Genomic DNA, 16,874 nt, shown 5'->3' with positions numbered 1-16,874 from the left:
CAGGTGGATTCAAGCTTCTTAAATGGAATTTTGAGCTCACTTAGTTGAGACTTATGTGCTTAGTTGACAAATTTTAATTTTATACTAAAATATTTTAGATTAATGCAAGTTAATTTATTTCAGATTGAATTTAGTGGAAGCTTTTGTAGAAGATGCAGAATTGAGGCAGACTTTACAAGAAGATTTACTTCGTCGATTCCCAGATCTTAACCGACTTGCCAAGAAGTTTCAAAGACAAGCAGCAAACTTACAAGATTGTTACCGGCTCTATCAGGGTATAAATCAACTACCCAATGTTATACAGGCTCTGGAAAAACATGAAGGTAACAAGTGATTTTGTTTTTTGTTTTCCTTCAACTCATACAATATATATTTGGCAATGTGCTGTCCTCATGAAGTTGGTGGTGGTGACTCACTCTTAGGACACATTCAGATTTCTTTTTTTTTGTTTTTGTTTTTGTTTTTTTTTTGAGATGGAGTCTTGCTCTGTTGCCAAGGCTAGAGTGCAGTGGCGCAATCTTGGCTCACTGTAGCCTCTGCCTGCTGGGTTCAAGTGATTCTCCTGCCTCAGCTTCCTGCGTGGCTGGCATTACAGGCATGTACCACCATGCCCGGCTAATTTTTGTACTTTTAGTTTTACCATTTTGGCCAGGCTGGTCTCGAACTCCCAATCTCAAGTGATCTGCCTGCCTCGGCCTTCCAAAGTGCTGGGAGTACAGGCGTGAGTCACAGAACCTGGCCACGTTCAGATTTCTTTCTTTCCTTCTTTTCTTTTTCTTTTCCTCCTCTCCTCTTCTCTCCTCTCCTCCTTTCCTTTCTTTCCTTCTTTCTTTCTCTCTCTCTCTCTCTCTCTGTTTCTTTGTTTCTTTCTTTCTCTCTTTCTCTGTTTCTTGACGGAGTCTCGCTCTGTTGCCCAGGCTGGAGTGCAGTCGCAGCTCACTGCAAGCTCCACCTCCCAGGTTCATACTATTCTCCTCCCTCAGCCTCCCGAGTAGCTGGGACTTCAGGCGCCTGCCACCATGCCCGGCTAATTTTTGTATTTTTAGTAGAGACAGGGTTTCACCTTACTAGCCAGGATGGTCTCGATCTCCTCACCTTGTGATCCACTTGCCTTGGCCTCCCAAAGTGCTGAGATTATAGGCGTGAGCCACCGCACCTGGCCCAGACTTCTAATAACAGGTTTGTATTGACTCTTAACTTCATGGCAGAAGCCAAGAGACATGTAACAGGTTAGAAATTTTTGCTTTTTGAGGCCGGGCGCGGTGGCTCAAGCCTGTAATCCCAGCACTTTGGGAGGCCGAGGCGGGTGGATCACGAGGTCAGGAGATCGAGACTATCCTGGCTAACACGGTGAAACCCCGTCTCTACTAAAAATACAAAAAACTAGCCGGGCGTGGTGGCGGGCGCCTGTAGTCTCAGCTACTCGGGAGGCTGAGGTGGGAGAATGGCATGAACCCGGGAGGCGGAGCTTGCAGTGAGCCGAGATCACGCCACTGCACTCCAGCCTGGGAGACACAGCGAGACTCCGTCTCAAAAAAAAAAAAAAAAAAAGAAATTTTTGCTTTTTGGAAATGAATGTTAGAGTTAAGGCCTATTGCACTGACAGAGGCAGTGAAAAAGGGTTTGACTGCCAAAGAAGACTCACAGGGCCTAGAATGGCAATGATTATGCATCTACAGTTTATTACAGGAAAAGGATACAATCTAGTAGCAGGATTATAGTAAGGATATGCATCACAGTCAAAGGCTGTCATAGCAAGTCATCCAGAGAGTTCGGGTGCAAGTTCCAGTTGTCCTTTGTTGTGTAAAGTCTGTGATGGGGTGCATTTTCTCTCTCAGAGCAGGATGTGTGCACAGGACACCTTGGAACGTAGGAGCCCAAAATAGAGTCTTCACTGGGCTTTTTAATACTTTTCTTGTCAAGCGGACATGTTCCTGTTCTCTAGCCTCTTCAGTGGAGGTCAGAGGAAGAGCTTCATTGAGACCAAGTGCAACTCATCAATCACATTAAACAATGCTGATAGTAAACCACCTGAATATCCCCCGACCCACAAATACAAAACACCACCATTCAATCAGTATTTTTCATGCCTTGATCAGGGGTCATTGCCACGCAGGAACTTTAACAAAACAGTACAGGCTAATATTAGAATTGTTGGAATTAACTCACACAGCACACCTATGAGAGAGTTAAGATAGAGGGTCTTGGTGGTCTCTAACAGTTGAATTCAAAGTGAAGTTACCAGAGTAAAGTGAGCAGATACATATTAATACAATATTGGTAGATAAAATCACCTTGCTCTAATAAGCATAGTTTTAAATTTTAACCATGTTTCTCCAGTAATTTTAGTAATTATATTGTTGTGTCTAATACGTAAAGCATTTTTTACTTTTTAAAAAAAAGTTTAAGCAATTTAGGGTCCAAAGTAATTAAAACAATTTTTTTTAACATAAAGCATTTAAAATTTTACTTAATCATGATCGCTTAGAACTATTAAAACATACCTTTTGATATTATGGGGAAGCTTTGTTGTTTCTTTGTAGACAGACTTAAAGAAATACAACTTGAGGCCGGGCGCGGTGGCTCAAGCCTGTAATCCCAGCACTTTGGGAGGCCGAGACGGGCGGATCACGAGGTCAGGAGATCGAGACCATCCTGGCTAACACGGTGAAACCCCGTCTCTACTAAAAAAAAAATACAAAAAACTAGCCGGGCGAGGTGGCGGGCGCCTGTAGTCCCAGCTACTCGGGAGGCTGAGGCAGGAGAATGGCGTAAACCTGGGAGGCGGAGCTTGCAGTGAGCTGAGATCCGGCCACTATGCTCCAGCCTGGGGGACAGAGCAAGACTCCGTCTCAAAAAAAAAAAAAAAAAAAAAAAAGAAATACAACTTGGGCCAGGCGGGGTGGCTCACGTCTGTAATCCCAGCACTTTGGGAGGCCGAGGTGGGCGGATCTTGAGGTCAGGAGATTGAGACCATCCTGGCTAACATGGTGGAACCCCATTAAAAAAAAATTAGCTGAAATTACAAAAAATTAGCTGAGTGTGGTGGCAGGCGTCTGTAGTCCCACCTACTCAGGAGGCTGAGGCAGGAGAATCACTTGAACCCAGGAGGTGGAGGTTGCAGTGAGCTGAGATTGCATCACTGTGCTCCAGCTTGGGCAACAACAAAAAAAAAAAAAAAAAAGAAAGAAAATGAGTCTCTACTGGCTGGGCACAGTGGCTCACGCCTGTAATCCCAGCACTTTGGGAGGCGGAGATGGGCAGATCACCTGAGGTCGGGCAGTGGAGACCAGCCTGACCGATATGGAGAAACCCCATTTCTTTATTATTAGTATTAGTATTATTTATTTTTGAGATGGAGTCTCACTCTGTCGCCCAGACTGGAGTGCAGTGGCTGGATCTCAGCTCACTGCAAGCTCCGCCTCCTGGGTTTACGCCATTCTTCTGCCTCAGCCTCCCGAGTAGCTGGGACTACAGGCGCCCGCCACCTTGCCCGGCTAGTTTTTTGTATTTTTCAGTAGAGACGGGGTTTCACTGTGTTAGCCAGGATGGTCTCGATCTCCTGACCTTGTGATCCGCCCATCTCGGCCTCCCAAAGTGCTGGGATTACAGGCTTGAGCCACCGTGCCCAGCTGAGAAACCCCATTTCTACTAAAAATACAAAATTAGCCGGGTGTGGTGGCACATGCCTGTAATCGCAGCTATTTGGGAGGCTGAGGCAGGAGAATCACCCGAACCCAGGAGGTGGAGGTTGCAGTGAGCAGAGATCGTGCCATTGAACTCCAGCCTGGGCAACAAAAGCGAAACTCTCTATCTCAAAAAAAAGAACAAAAGAAAAAGAAAATGAGTCTTTATAGTTTGCTGTTTTCATACTCTTTTAGTGTGGTGTAGGCAGCCATGTATCCACCTTGCGCCTCTATTTTTCCATTCTGTCAATGAGTGTCTTCCACTGCTGTGCTTTTCTGATTCCATACCTCTTGTTTTATTCCAGTAGGACCAGCTAGAAACAGAAGGTGATTGACCAGTATTAGGGATGGAATCAGGGTACAATTATGGAGATAGGCTCTCTAAACAATTCACTCTCACCGTTTAAATCAGCTGTTTGATCATTTTTTTTCTCATATATCTTTAGCATCACATAGTAAATAATATCCTTTTATTTTCAAGAGGGAGTATTGGCCTTAAGTTAAGAACCCTCTTAATTTTTTTCCCCCATCATCCCACCCGCACTTCTTACTCCTTACTTTCTACTTGCTTTTATTCTTTACTGGCTCTTTACCACTGCATATTTTTAGATGCACACATCTATTTTTTAAAAAAAGCACCCTTGTTCCTGGGTCCTCTTCCAATACCATCTATTAATATCTCTCTCTCCCTCTTTCCATTCCCAGCTGGGTTTCTGAAAGCCTGCACTTCCCATCTTCCATTCATTCATCTGGTTTCCAGCCCTGACCACAGTACTGAAAGGGCATTTGCTAGGTGACCTTTATTTTTTGCTAAGTCCAGTGAATGCGGGATAGTTCCCCCCGCTTTTTTCTTTCCTTTTTTAGTTTTTTAAGACGGAGTTTTGCTCTTGTTGCCAAGGCTGGAGTGCAATGGTGCAATCTCAGCTCACTGCAACCTGTGCCTCCCGGGTTCAAGCGATTCTCCTGCCTCAGCCTCCCAAGTAGCTGGATTACAGACACCTGCCACCACGCCTGGCTAATTTTGTATTTTTAATAGAGATGGGTTTTCTTCATGTTGGTCAGGGTGGTCCAGAACTCCCAACCTGGGGTGATCCGCCTTACTTCTGCCTCCCAGAGTGCTGGGATTACAGGTGTGAGCCACCGTGCCCAGCCTCAGTAAAGTCTTTAACGAAGCTTCACTGATTTTGACAATTTTGATCTTGAAACTCTCTCTCTTTTTTTTTTCAAGATGGAGTCTTGCTCTGTCACCCAGGCTGGAGTGCAGTGGCACAATCTCGGCTCACTGCAACCTCTGCTTCCCAGGTTCAAGTGATTCCCCTGTCTCAGCCTCCTGAGTAGCTAGGATTACAGTTGCCCACCACCATGCCCGGCTAATTTTTTATATATTTTTAGTAGAGATGGGGTTTCACTATGTTGGCCAGGCTGGTCTCGAACTCCTGACCTCGTGATCTACCCGCCTTGACCTCCCAGAGTGCTAGGATTACGAGCGTGAGCCACCATGCCCATCCTTGAAACTCTCCTTTCTAAGGTTATGTTAAACATTTTTGTATTCCTGATTTTCTTTTTGTTCCATGGGTTCTCTTTATCCTTGTTTTTAGCTTTCTTAAGTGTTCCTTTACCCTATCAAATTCTATTTTTGGCTCTCATTTCACTTAATAACAGGAAAAGCTGGGATTTTTTTTTTTTTTTTTTTGTGGAGACAGAGTCTTACTTTGTTGCCCAAGCTGGAGTGCAGTGGTACAATCTCAGCTCACTCCAACTCCAGTCGCTTCTGGGTTCAAGCAATTCTTGTGCCTCAGCCTCCCGTGTAGCTGGGGTTACAGGCGTGTGCCACCATGCCTGGCTAATTTTTGTATTTTTAATAGAGATGGGGGTTTCACTATGTTGGCCAGGCTGGTCTTGAACTCCTGACTTAAAGTAATCTGCCTGCCTGGGCCTCCCAAAGTGCTGGGATTACCAATTTGAGCCATTGTGCCCGGCTAAGCTGGGATTCTTTGAATGAGTTCTTAGAGGCTTCCTGAAACTTTGTGCAACATTTTGTGTATGTGTATATTTTCTGGAGAAAGGATTTGTAACTTTCTGTTTTTTTTTTTTTCTTTTCTTTTTTGAGACGGAGTCTCGCTTTGTTGCCCAGGCTGGAGTGCAGTGGCCGGATCTCAGCTCACTGCAAGCTCCGCCTCCCGGGTTTACGCCATTCTCCTGCCTCAGCCTCCCGAGTAGCTGGGACTACAGGCGCCCACCACTTCGCCCGGCTAGTTTTTTGTATTTTTAGTAGAGACGGGGTTTCACCATATTAGCCAGGATGGTCTCGATCTCCTGACCTCGTGATCCGCCCATCTCGGCCTCCCAAAGTGCTGGGATTACAGGCTTGAGCCACTGCGCCCGGCCCTGTTTTTTGAGACGGAATCTCACTCTGTGGCTCAGGGTGGAGTGCAGTGGTGTGATCTCGGCTCTCTGCAACTTCTGCCTCCTGGTTCAAGGGATTCTCCTGCCTCAGGCTCCCAAGTACCTGGGATTACAGGCATGTGCCACCATGCCCAGCTAATTTTTGTACTTTTAGTAGAGACGGGGTTTCATTATGTTGGCCAGGCTGGGGATTTGTAACTTTCATCAGATACTCCAAGGGATATATGTCTTTCCTGGTAGAGAGGGAAGTAATAAAAAATGTATATAAATACCCTCCTCTCCGACTAGAAGGTAAGAAGTACTGCTCTGCACATTCCTTGGGTGATCTTTCTCACTCCCTGGGATAATTAAGGAAGTTAGGAATTGGGGTTGAGGGTAACTTGGCTTCCTTCCTCAACCTCCCTGTATAGGCACAGTCTAATATACTTGATGACAGTTTGCAACAAGTCAACAATTTCCTACTTTTCTGGTGTTAGATTTAAGTTATATAGACCTGTGAGTGATCATAACATTATCTAAATCAGATGCTTCACATTATAGGTCTTGCAGCTGATGTCCAGTTTAGGTATTTGAAGTGGCTTAGCCTGGAAAATGTCACAGGGGAAAATCTGTTTTCCATGTGTTGTGCTCAGAGCTGTGTTCTTTTCTTTTACACAAAATGTTTGAAATTTGTTGAATTTTAGGTGTACTCTGGTCATTGGGAACTCCCTAAAGGATCTCTGTGAGGTTTTTTTAAAAAAAACAAAACAAAACAAAACAAAATGGCATTTTGCAGAACTCAGTGTAGCTCTTTAGCATACTAACTGCAAGGAGAAAGTAAAAAGTGAGGCTAATTTGTAAAGAAAATAGACCAAAGGTACTATGTTTAAAGACAAAATCATGGCTTGAAAGTTTTTCTTTTTCTTAGTATATTAATATATTGCTAGAAATTGAGTATACTCTCCTGCTACCTTGTGATTTTTTTTGGTTTTTGATTAAGCTTAATGTTATTCCAAATAAATAAATAAATAAATAAAGTGACTTCAGAGAGACAGTAGAGGGCAGCAGCCGTCTAGAAAGTGGATTCACATTGAGTGATTTTGGCTCTTTTAAATCTTTCTCCACTAAGAGATAGCTAATTTCCGAAAAGGTATATGTGGCCTCCCATATTCCTTATGTCTCTCAAACCTGAAAAAACTGGGACAAAACTTAAAATAACAATATTCTACTGTTAGGGCAAATTTCTGATAGTGCTTAAAACAATTTACCCAGGTATCTTTATTTTGTTTTGAGGCAGGGTTTCACTATGTCACCCAGGCTGGAGTGCTGGAGCCTTGACCTCCTGGGCTCAGCTCAAGTGATCCTCTCACCTTAGTCTCCCAAGTAGCTGGGACTATAGGCGTGCACCATCATGCTCAACTAATTTTTTAAAATTTTTGGTAGAGATGGGGGTTTCGTCATGTTGCCAGGCTGGTCTCGAACTCCTGGGCTCAAGCAGTCTGCCTACCTCGGCCTCCCAAAGTGCAAGGTTATAGTTGTGAGCCACTGCTCCCAGCCTCAGATTTTTTTTTTTGTGATGAATTTTATTATAACAGCTACAATACTGAGATGCATAACCCTTCCCTTTCCTGATACCCAGTTACCATCTGTTTCTGTTTAATACACTCCTTAAGTACCTCACATTTGCCGTTCCCCCACCCCCGCATGGTCTATGCATCTTCTTCATTGAACTGGTAGTAGTCTTTGTTAGCTCATCTGATCATGTCATCAATTCAGAATACGTTGCCTCTTCAGTTTAAAACACATTAATTGCTTCCCATAATCTTCAGGACAAGGCCCCATTTCTTCACGTGGCTTGGCTATTGCTTCCCTCTCCCTGTTCAGCTTCCCCCACCGTCCTTCACCTACACCCTCTGTCTCAGTGTAGTGCTGCTAGTCTCCAGACATGCCATGCCTTTTTATGCTTTTATGCATGTTTTCCTGTCTTTAATGTCCTTGTCCATGTGATGAACCCCTACTCATTTTTCCAAGATTGAACTCAAATGTCACCTTTTCTGTGAGCTTCTCTGTTCTTCTCATGCAGAGTGGAAGTGCTTATCTCCATTGCCCTTGACCCTAAATAACATAGTACATTAGTATAATAATCACATTTTTTACTTGATTGTGTGGTTTCCTTCTAAATGGAGAATAAGAATATAAAAGTGATTTATTTGGCATTTCTGGAAAGGGAGATGATAAAAGGAATCTGTGTTACTTATTTAGCCTTTTTAAAAAACCCTTAGCCTATGGAGGCTACTATTTAAGGTTTGATTGGATTTTGTATGTTGGAAATATGTTCTTTAAATCTCATCTTCATCAGTTTATAAAAGCAATATAAGTCCTTTGTAGATCATTATCATGCTGTCCAGATATAGTCATTATTGTTTTGATATAGGTTGTTTCAGTCTTTAAAGCAAATTATACACAGTTCCTCTGTAACACTTGTTTTGAAAACAGATTTGTTCCAGTGTGGGTGGTATATTAGGGAACGATTTGAGCATAATGTAAATTTTGAGTTTGCTTATGCACAAATCCCTAGGAAACACTAGGTGAATGCAGAAAAATGCATCCAGCTGAACTGAGCAGTGTAGAAATATACAGAAGATACACATACAGATGCTCTTGAAATATCTACCTCATTTTCCTGTATATGTTATGAACCATACCCATTCACATCTGGTGTTACAACTTTGCCACCCATTTCGGACAGTACTCCTTTGACCATTTTGCAGTAACTCAGAAGCTGCAGCCCTTTAGAAGTCCACTCCACCGTGGCTCATGCCTGTAATCCCAGTACTTCCTCTGGGAGGCCGAGGCAGGTACATCAAGAGGTCAGGAGATCGAGACCATCCTGGCTAACACGGTGAAACCCCGTCTCTTCTAAAAAAACTAGAAAAAACTAGCTGGGCGTGGTGGCGGGCACTTGTGGTCCCAGCTACTCGGGAGGCTGAGGCAGGAGAATGTTGTGAACCCGGAAAGCAGAGCTTGCAGTGAGCCGAGATCGCACCACTGCACTCCAGCCTGGGCAACAGAGCAAGACTCCATCTCAAAAAAATTAAAAAAAAAAAAAAAAAAAAAGGCCACTCCACAAGCAAACTGCTTATCTTTTGCAAGGTGACTTATTTATTTTAATAGTTGTATATTTCTTAACCATTTCACGTGTAAAAAACTGCTACTACTTTTATGAGGTTCCTGTCTTTATTTTTTTAACGTGTCACTGATGAAGGTTCTGAGAGTTGTGGCTTGAATTCCAGTTTTCTCATAAGCGCTGTTTTTTGTTGTTTTTTTGAAATGGCCTCACTCTGTTCCCCAGGCTGGGGTGCAGTGGTGTGGTCTCGGCTCTCTGCAGCCTTGGCCTCCCAGCTTAAGCTATCCTCCCACCTCAGCCTCCCAAGTAACTGGGACTGCAGGCATGAGCCATTGCCCAGCTAATTTTTATACTTTGGTGGAGACAGTTTTTCTATGTTACCAGGCTGCTTTGGAACTCCTGAGCTCAAGTCATCAGCCCGCCTTCGCCTCCGAAAGTGCTGGGATTGCAGAGGTGCCTCACCACACCCGGCCGGCTCTGGTTTTTACTGCGTAGTGTTCTGATTTTTAGGAATACATACACTGCATTATATAGCAGAACTGGCTGTATGCAAAAGTCTAATAGAAAATATTGATAGGGTAATGATGTATATAGTACTAATTGTCAATTGCCATAATTTAACTACTATTATTTGACTTTTTACTTTTTTTTTTTTGAGATGAGGCCTTGCTATATTACCCAGGCTGGTCTTGAACTCCTGGGCTCAAGCAATCCTCTTGCCTCAACCTCCTGAGGATGTTTGACAGTTTTTGACTTTTTTTTTTTTTTGAGACGGAATCTTGCTTTGTCTCCCAGGCTGCAGTGCAGTGGCATGATCTTGGCCCACTGCAACCTCCACCTCCTGGGTTCAAGCAATTCTCCTGCCTCAGCCTCCTGAGTAGCTAGGATTACAGGCGTGCGCCACCACGTATGGCTAATTTTTGCATTTTTAGTAGAGATAGGGGTTTCCCCATATTGGTCAGGCTGGTCTTGAACTCCTGACCTCATGAGCCACCACGCCCGGCCGGCTTTTTGACAATTTAAATATTAACAGTTACCTGTTATAATTGATATTTAGCTAACATCTGTTGTTATTTTAACATTCCAGGAAATTATTATGGAGAAACTTTAAAGGTCTGTGTACTTCTCTGGTGTTTTGATTTTTTTTTTCTTTTTCTGTGAGTAATTTTCTAAAACTGCTTTCTAGGCCAGGCTGTTTATTTTTTGTTTTTTATTTTTTTGGAGACAGTCTTGCTCTGTCGCCCAGGCTGGAGTGTAGTGGTGCTATCTCGCCTCCTGGGTTCAAGCAATTATCCTGCCTCAGGATCCCGAGTAGCTGGGACTACAGGCGCACGCCACCACGCCTGGCTAGTTTTTTGTATTTTTAGTAGAGGTGGAGTTTCACTGTGTTGCCCAGGCCGTTCTTGAACTCCTAAGCTCAGGCAGTCTGCCTGCCTCAGCCTCCCAAAGTGCTAGGATTATGGTGTAAGCCACTGCTGGGATTACAGGTGTAAGCCACTGCTCCTGGCCTTATTATTTTATTTTTATAGATTCGGGGTATATGTGCAGGTTTGTGCCATGGATATATTGTGTAATGGTGAGCTTTGTACTTCTATTGTGCTCATGAACATTGTACCCAGTAGGTGGTAATTTTTCAATTCTCATCCCTCTCTCTGCCTCTGCCCTTTTGGAGTTCCCAGTATCTGTTAATTATCTCTGTATGTCCATATGTACCCATTGTTTAGCTTCTATATTTTTTATTTTATTTTATTTTTGAGACAATAGTTTTGCTCTGTCACCCAGGCTGGAGTGCAGTGGTGCAGTCTCGGCTCACTACAACCTTGGTCTCTGGGTTCAGATGATTCTCATGCCTCAGCCTCCCGAGTAGCTGGAATTACAGGTCCGTGCCTCAATGCCCAGCTAATTTTTGTATTTTCAGTACAGACGGAGTTTCGCCATGTTGGCCAGGCTGGTCTCAAACTCCTGGCTTGAAGTGATCCGCCTGCCTTGGCCTCCCAAAGTGCTGGGATTATGATGTGAGCCACAGCTCCTGACTCCATGTTTTTTCTTTTAATTATAAAGGTAATAATGTAAAAAGAAGTCAACTCCCAGTTTAACTCTAGCAGAGTAACCAGTGTTAATTTTTTTTTTTTTTTTTTTGAGACGGAGTCTTGCTCTGTTTCCCAGGCTGGAGTGCAGTGATACCATCTTGGCTCACTGCAACCTTCTCCTCCTGAGTTCAAGCCATTCTCCTGCCTCAGCCTCCTGAGTGGCTGGGATTATAGGTGCCCATCACCACGCCTGGCTAATTTTTGTATTTTTAGTAGAGATGAGGTTTTACCATGTTGGCTAGGCTGGTGTTGAACTCCTGACCTTGTGATCCACCTGCCTTGGCCTCCCAAATTGCTGGGATTACAGGTGTGAGCCACTGAGCCTGGCCAATCCATTCCTTTTTATGCCTGAGTAGCATCACAGTTTCTTTATCCACTTGTTGATTCATGGGCATCTGGGTTGGTTCCAAGTTTTTGCAATTGTGAATTTTGCTGCTATAAACATGCGTGTGCAAGTATCTTTTTTGTATAATGATATCCTTTCCCCTGGGTAGGTACGCAGTAGTGGGATTGCTGGATCAACTGATAGTTCTACTTTTAGTTCTTTAAGGAGTCTCCACACTGTTTTCCTTAGTGGTTATACTGGTTTACATTCCCACCAGCAGTGTAGAAGTGTTCCCTGTTCACTGCATCCACGCCAACATCTATTCTTTTTTTATTTTTTGTTTATGGCCACTTTTGCAGGAGTAAGGTGGTATTGCATTGTTGTTTTGATTTGCATTTCCCTGATCGTTAGTGATGTTGAGCATTTTTTTATGTTGGCCATTTGTATATCTTTTCTTGAGAATTGTCTATTCATGTCCTTAGCCCACTTTTTGATGGGATTGTTTGGTTTTTTGTTTGAGCTCGTTGTAGATTCTGGATATTAGTCCTTTGTCAGATGTATAGATTGTGAAGATTTTCTCCCACTCTGTGGGTTGTCTGTTTTCTTCTGCTGACTGTTCCTTTTGCCATGCAAAAGCTCTTTTTTTTTTTTCTTTGAGACAGAGTCTCGCTCTGTCGGCCAGACTGGAGTGCAGTGGCATGATCTTGGCTCACTGCAACCTCTGCCTCCTGGGCTCAAGCAGTTCTCCTGCCTCAGCCTCCCAGGTAGCTGGGATTACAGGTGTGTGCCACCATGCCTGGCTAATTTTTGTATTTTTTCACCATGTTTGCCAGGCTGGTCTCGAACTGCTGACCTCAGGTAATCCACCCACCTTGGCCTCCCGAAGTGTTGGGATTACAGGTGTGAACCACCATGCCCAGCTGCAAAAGCTCTTTAGTTTAATTAAGTTCCAGCTAGTTTTTGTTTTTATTGCATTTGCTTTTGGGTTCTTGGTCATGAAGTCCTTGCCTAAGGCAGTGTCTAGAAGGATTTTTCCAATTGTTATCTTCTAGAATCTTTATAGTTTCAGGTTTTTAGATTTAAGTACTTGACCCATCTTGAGTTGATTTTTGTATAAGGTGAGAGATGAGGATCCAGTTTCTTTCTCCTACATGTGACTTGCCAATTATCCCAACACCATTTGTTGGATAGGGTGTTCTTTCCCCACTTTACGTTTTTGCTTTGTCAAATATCAGTTGACTGTAAGTATTTGAGTTTATTTCTGCAGTCTCTATTCTGTTCCACTGGTCTATGTGCCTATTTTTATACCAGTACCATGCTGTGTTTGTCGGCCTTATAGTTTGAAATCAGATAATTTGATGCCTTCAGATTTGTTTTTTTTTCTTAGTCTTGCTTTGGTATGCGGACTCTTTTTTTCTTCCGTATGAGTTTTAGAATTGGTTTTTCTAATTCTTTGGTGGTATTTTAATGGGAATGGTGTTGAATTTGTAGATTGCTTTTGGCAGTGTGGTTATTTTCACAGTATTAATTCTACCCATCCATGAGCATGGGATGTGTTTCCATTTGTTTGTGTCATCTGTAATTTCTTTCAGCAGTGTTTTGTAGTTTTCCTTGTAGAGGTCTTTCAACTCCTTGGTTAGGTATTTCCTAAGTATTTTTTTTTTTTGCAACTATTGTAACTATTGCAAATATTGTAAAAGGGGTTGAGTTCTTGATTTGATTCTCAGCTTAGTCACTGTTGGTGTATAGAAGAGCTACTGATTTGTGTATATTAATGTTGTATGCAGAAACTTTGGTGAATTCTTTTATCAGTTCTAGGAGCTTTCTGGAGGAGTTTTTAGGGTTTTCTAGGTATACAATCATATCATCAGTATACAGCGACAGTTTGACTTCCTCTTTACTGATTTGGATGTCCTTTATTTCTTTTCCTTGTCTGATTGCTCTGGCTAGGACTTCCAGTACTATATTGAAGAGGAGTGGTGAGAGCAGGCATCCTTATCTTGTTCCAGTTCTTAGAGGGAATGCTTTCAACTTTTCCCTGTTCAATATTATTGTTGGCTGTGGGTTTGTCAAGATGGCCTTTATTATATTGAGGTGTGTCCCTTGTATGCTGATTTTGCTGAGAGTTTTAATGATAAAGGGATGCTGGATTTTGTCCAGTGCTTTTTCTGAACCTGTTGAGATGATCATGTGATTTTTGTTTTTAATTCTGTTTATGTGATGTATCACATTTACTGACTTGGGTATGTTGAACCATTCCTATGTCCCTGGTATAAAACCCACTTGATCATGATGCATTATCTTTTTGATATGTTGTTGGATTCGATTAGCTAGTATTTTGTTAATGATTTTGGCATCTATGTTCATCTGGAATATTGGTCTGTAGTTTTTTGATCATGTCCTTTCTTGGTTTTGGTATTAGGGTGATACTGGCTTCATAGAATGATTTCAGGAGGGTTCCCTCTTTCTCTATCTTGTGGGATAGTGTCAATAGTGTTGGTACCAATTCTTTGAATGTCTGGTAGAATTCTGCTGTGAACCTGTCTGGTCCTGGACTTTTTTTTGTTGGTAATTTTTTTTTTTTTTTGAGACGGAGTCTCGCTCTGTCGCCCAGGCTGGGGTGCAGTGGCCGAATCTCAGCTCACTGCAAGCTCCGCCTCCCGGGTTCACGCCATTCTCCTGCCTCAGCCTCCCGAGTAGCTGGGACTACAGGCGCCCGCCACCTCGCCCGGCTAGTTTTTTGTATTTTTTAGTAGAGACGGGGTTTCACGGTATTAGCCAGGATGGTCTTGATCTCCTGACCTCGTGATCCACCCGTCTCGGCCTCCCAAAGTGCTGGGATTACAGGCTTGAGTCACCGCGCCCGGCCTTTTGTTGGTAATTTTTAAATTACCATTTTTATCTTGCTGCTTGTTACTGCTCTGCTCAGGCTAATTCTTCCTGATTAAAGCCAGGAGGGTTGTATCTTTCCAGGAATTTATCCACCTCCTCTAGGTTTTCTAGTTTATGTGTGTAAAGGTGTTCGTAGTAACCTTGAATGATCTTTTGTATTTCTGTGGTGTCAGTTGTAATAGCTCCTGTTTCGTTTCCAATTTGAGCTTATTTGGATTTTCTCTCCTATTTTCTTGGTTAATCTTGCTAATGGTCTTTTTATTTATCTTTTCAAATAACCGGCTTTTTGTTTCATTTATCTTTTGAATTTTTTTTGTTTGTTTCAATTTCATTTAGTTCTGGTCTGATCTTGGTTATTTCCTTTCTTCAGCTGGGTTTGGGTTTGGGTTTGGTTTGTTCTTGTTTCTCTAGTTCCTTGAGGTGTGACCTTAGATTGTATGTTTGTACTCTTTGAAACTTTTTCATGTAGGCGTTTAGGGCCATGAACAGTACTAGCACCACCTTTGCTGAATCCCAGTGGTTTTGATAGGTTGTGTCACTATTGTTCAGTTTGAAGAATTTTTTTATTTCCACCTTGATTTTATTTTTGACCCAATGATCATTCAGGAGCAGGGGTTTTTTTGTTTTTGTTTTTGAGACAGAGTTTCGCTCTTGTTGCCCAGGCTGGAGTTCAATGGCATGATCTTGCCTCGCTGCAACCTCCACCTCCTGGGTTCATGCAATTCTTCTGCCTTAGTCTCCCGAGTAGCTGGGATTAGAGGTGCCTGCCACCACGCCTGGCTAATTTTTTGTAGTTTTAGTAGAGACAGGGTTTTACCATGTTGGCCAGGCTGGTCTTGAACTTCTGACCTGAGGTGATCCACCCGTCTTAGGCTCCCGAAGTGTTGGGATTACAGGCGTGAACCACTGCGCCCAGCCTCAGGAGCAGGTTATTTAATTTATATGTATTTGCACAGTTTTGGAGGTTCCTTTTGTAGTTGATTTCCAGTTTTATTCCACTGTGGTCTGAGAGAGTGCTTGATATAATTTTAATTTTCTTAAATATATTGAGGCTCATTTTGTGGCCTATCGTATGCCACAAACTTCCATTGGAGAAACTTCCATGTGCTGTTGAATAGAATGTTTATTCTGCATTTGTTTGGTAGAATATTCTGTATATATCTGTTAAGTCCATTTGTTCCAGGGTATAGTTTAAATCCATTGATTCTTTGTGGACTTTCTGTCTTGATGACCTGCCTAGTGTTGTCAGTGGAGTATTAAAGTCTCCCACTATTAATTGATTTGCTGTCTATCTCATTTCTTAGGTCTATTAGTAATTGTGTGTGTGTGTGTGTGTGTGTGTGTGTGTGTGTGTGTGTGTGTGTGTGTGTGTGTGTTTTAGACAGAGTTTTGCTCTTGTTGCCCAGGCTGGAGTGCAATGGTGCGATCTCAGCTCACCTGCCTCAGCCTCCCGAGTAGCTGGGATTACAGGCATGCGTCACCATGCCCTGCTAATTTTGTATTTTTAGTAGGGACAGAGTTTCTCCATGTTGGTCAGGCTGGTCTCCTACTCCTGACCTCAGGTGATCGCACGCCTCGGCCTCCCAAAGTGCTAGGATTACAGGAGTGAGCCACCGCACCTGGCCGTAATTGTTTTATAATTTTGGGAGCTCCAGTGCTAGGTGCGTATATGTTTAGGATAGTGATGTTTTCCTGTTGGACAAGGCCTTTTATCATTATATAATGTCCCTCTTTGTCTTTTCTAACGCAGTTGCTTTAAGGATTGTTTTGTCTGATAATAAGAATTAACTCTTCTCGCTTGCTTTTGGTGTCCATTTGCATGGAATATCTTTTTCCACCCCTTTACCTTAAGTTTATGTGCATTCTTAAGTGAGTCTCTTGAAGGCAGCAGATGGTTGGTGAGTTCTTATCCATTCTGCAATTCTGTATCTTTTTTTTTTTTTTTTTTTGAGATGGAGTCTTGCTTTCTCGTCCAGGCTGGAGTGCAGTGGCGTGGTCTTGGCTCATCGCAACCTCTGCCCCCCAGGTTCAAGTGATTCTCCTGCCTCAGCCTCTCAAGTAGCTGGGATTACAGGCGTGTGCCACCACATCCAGCTAATGTTTGCGTTTTCAGTACAGTTGGAGTTTCACCATGTTGGTCAGGCTGGTCTTGAACTCCTGACCTTGTGATCTGCCCTCCTCAGCCTCCCAAAGTGTTGGGATTACAGGCGTGAGCCACTGCTCCCGGCCCTCAGTTCTGTATCTTTTACATGGAGCATTTAGGCTATTTACATTCAACGTTAGCATTGAGATGTGAAGTATCATTCCATTTATTGTGGTATTTGTTGCCTGTATACCGTATTCCTTTTGTGTTTTTTTTTTTTTTTTTT

At 42.9% G+C, this 16,874-nt stretch overlaps 1 protein-coding gene across 2 annotated transcripts in view; it reads left to right on the top strand.

Annotated features, from left to right (window-relative positions):
- MSH2 (mutS homolog 2) overlaps window positions 1-16,874 on the top strand; it is a 123,044-nt gene that overhangs the window by 24,661 nt on the left and 81,509 nt on the right. For both annotated transcript variants that reach the window (XM_074011838.1, XM_045369367.2), the window contains exon 7: window positions 124-323. In XM_074011838.1, coding sequence (XP_073867939.1) covers window positions 124-323 — 200 coding nt within the window. The remainder of the gene's footprint in view (window positions 1-123; window positions 324-16,874) is intronic.

This window comes from Macaca fascicularis, chromosome 13, assembly GCF_037993035.2.
Source record: "Macaca fascicularis isolate 582-1 chromosome 13, T2T-MFA8v1.1".
NCBI classification, from domain to species: domain Eukaryota; kingdom Metazoa; phylum Chordata; class Mammalia; order Primates; family Cercopithecidae; genus Macaca; species Macaca fascicularis.
The sequence above is the reverse complement of the archived record's forward strand: the minus strand, read 5'-3'. Positions and strand labels throughout refer to the sequence as shown.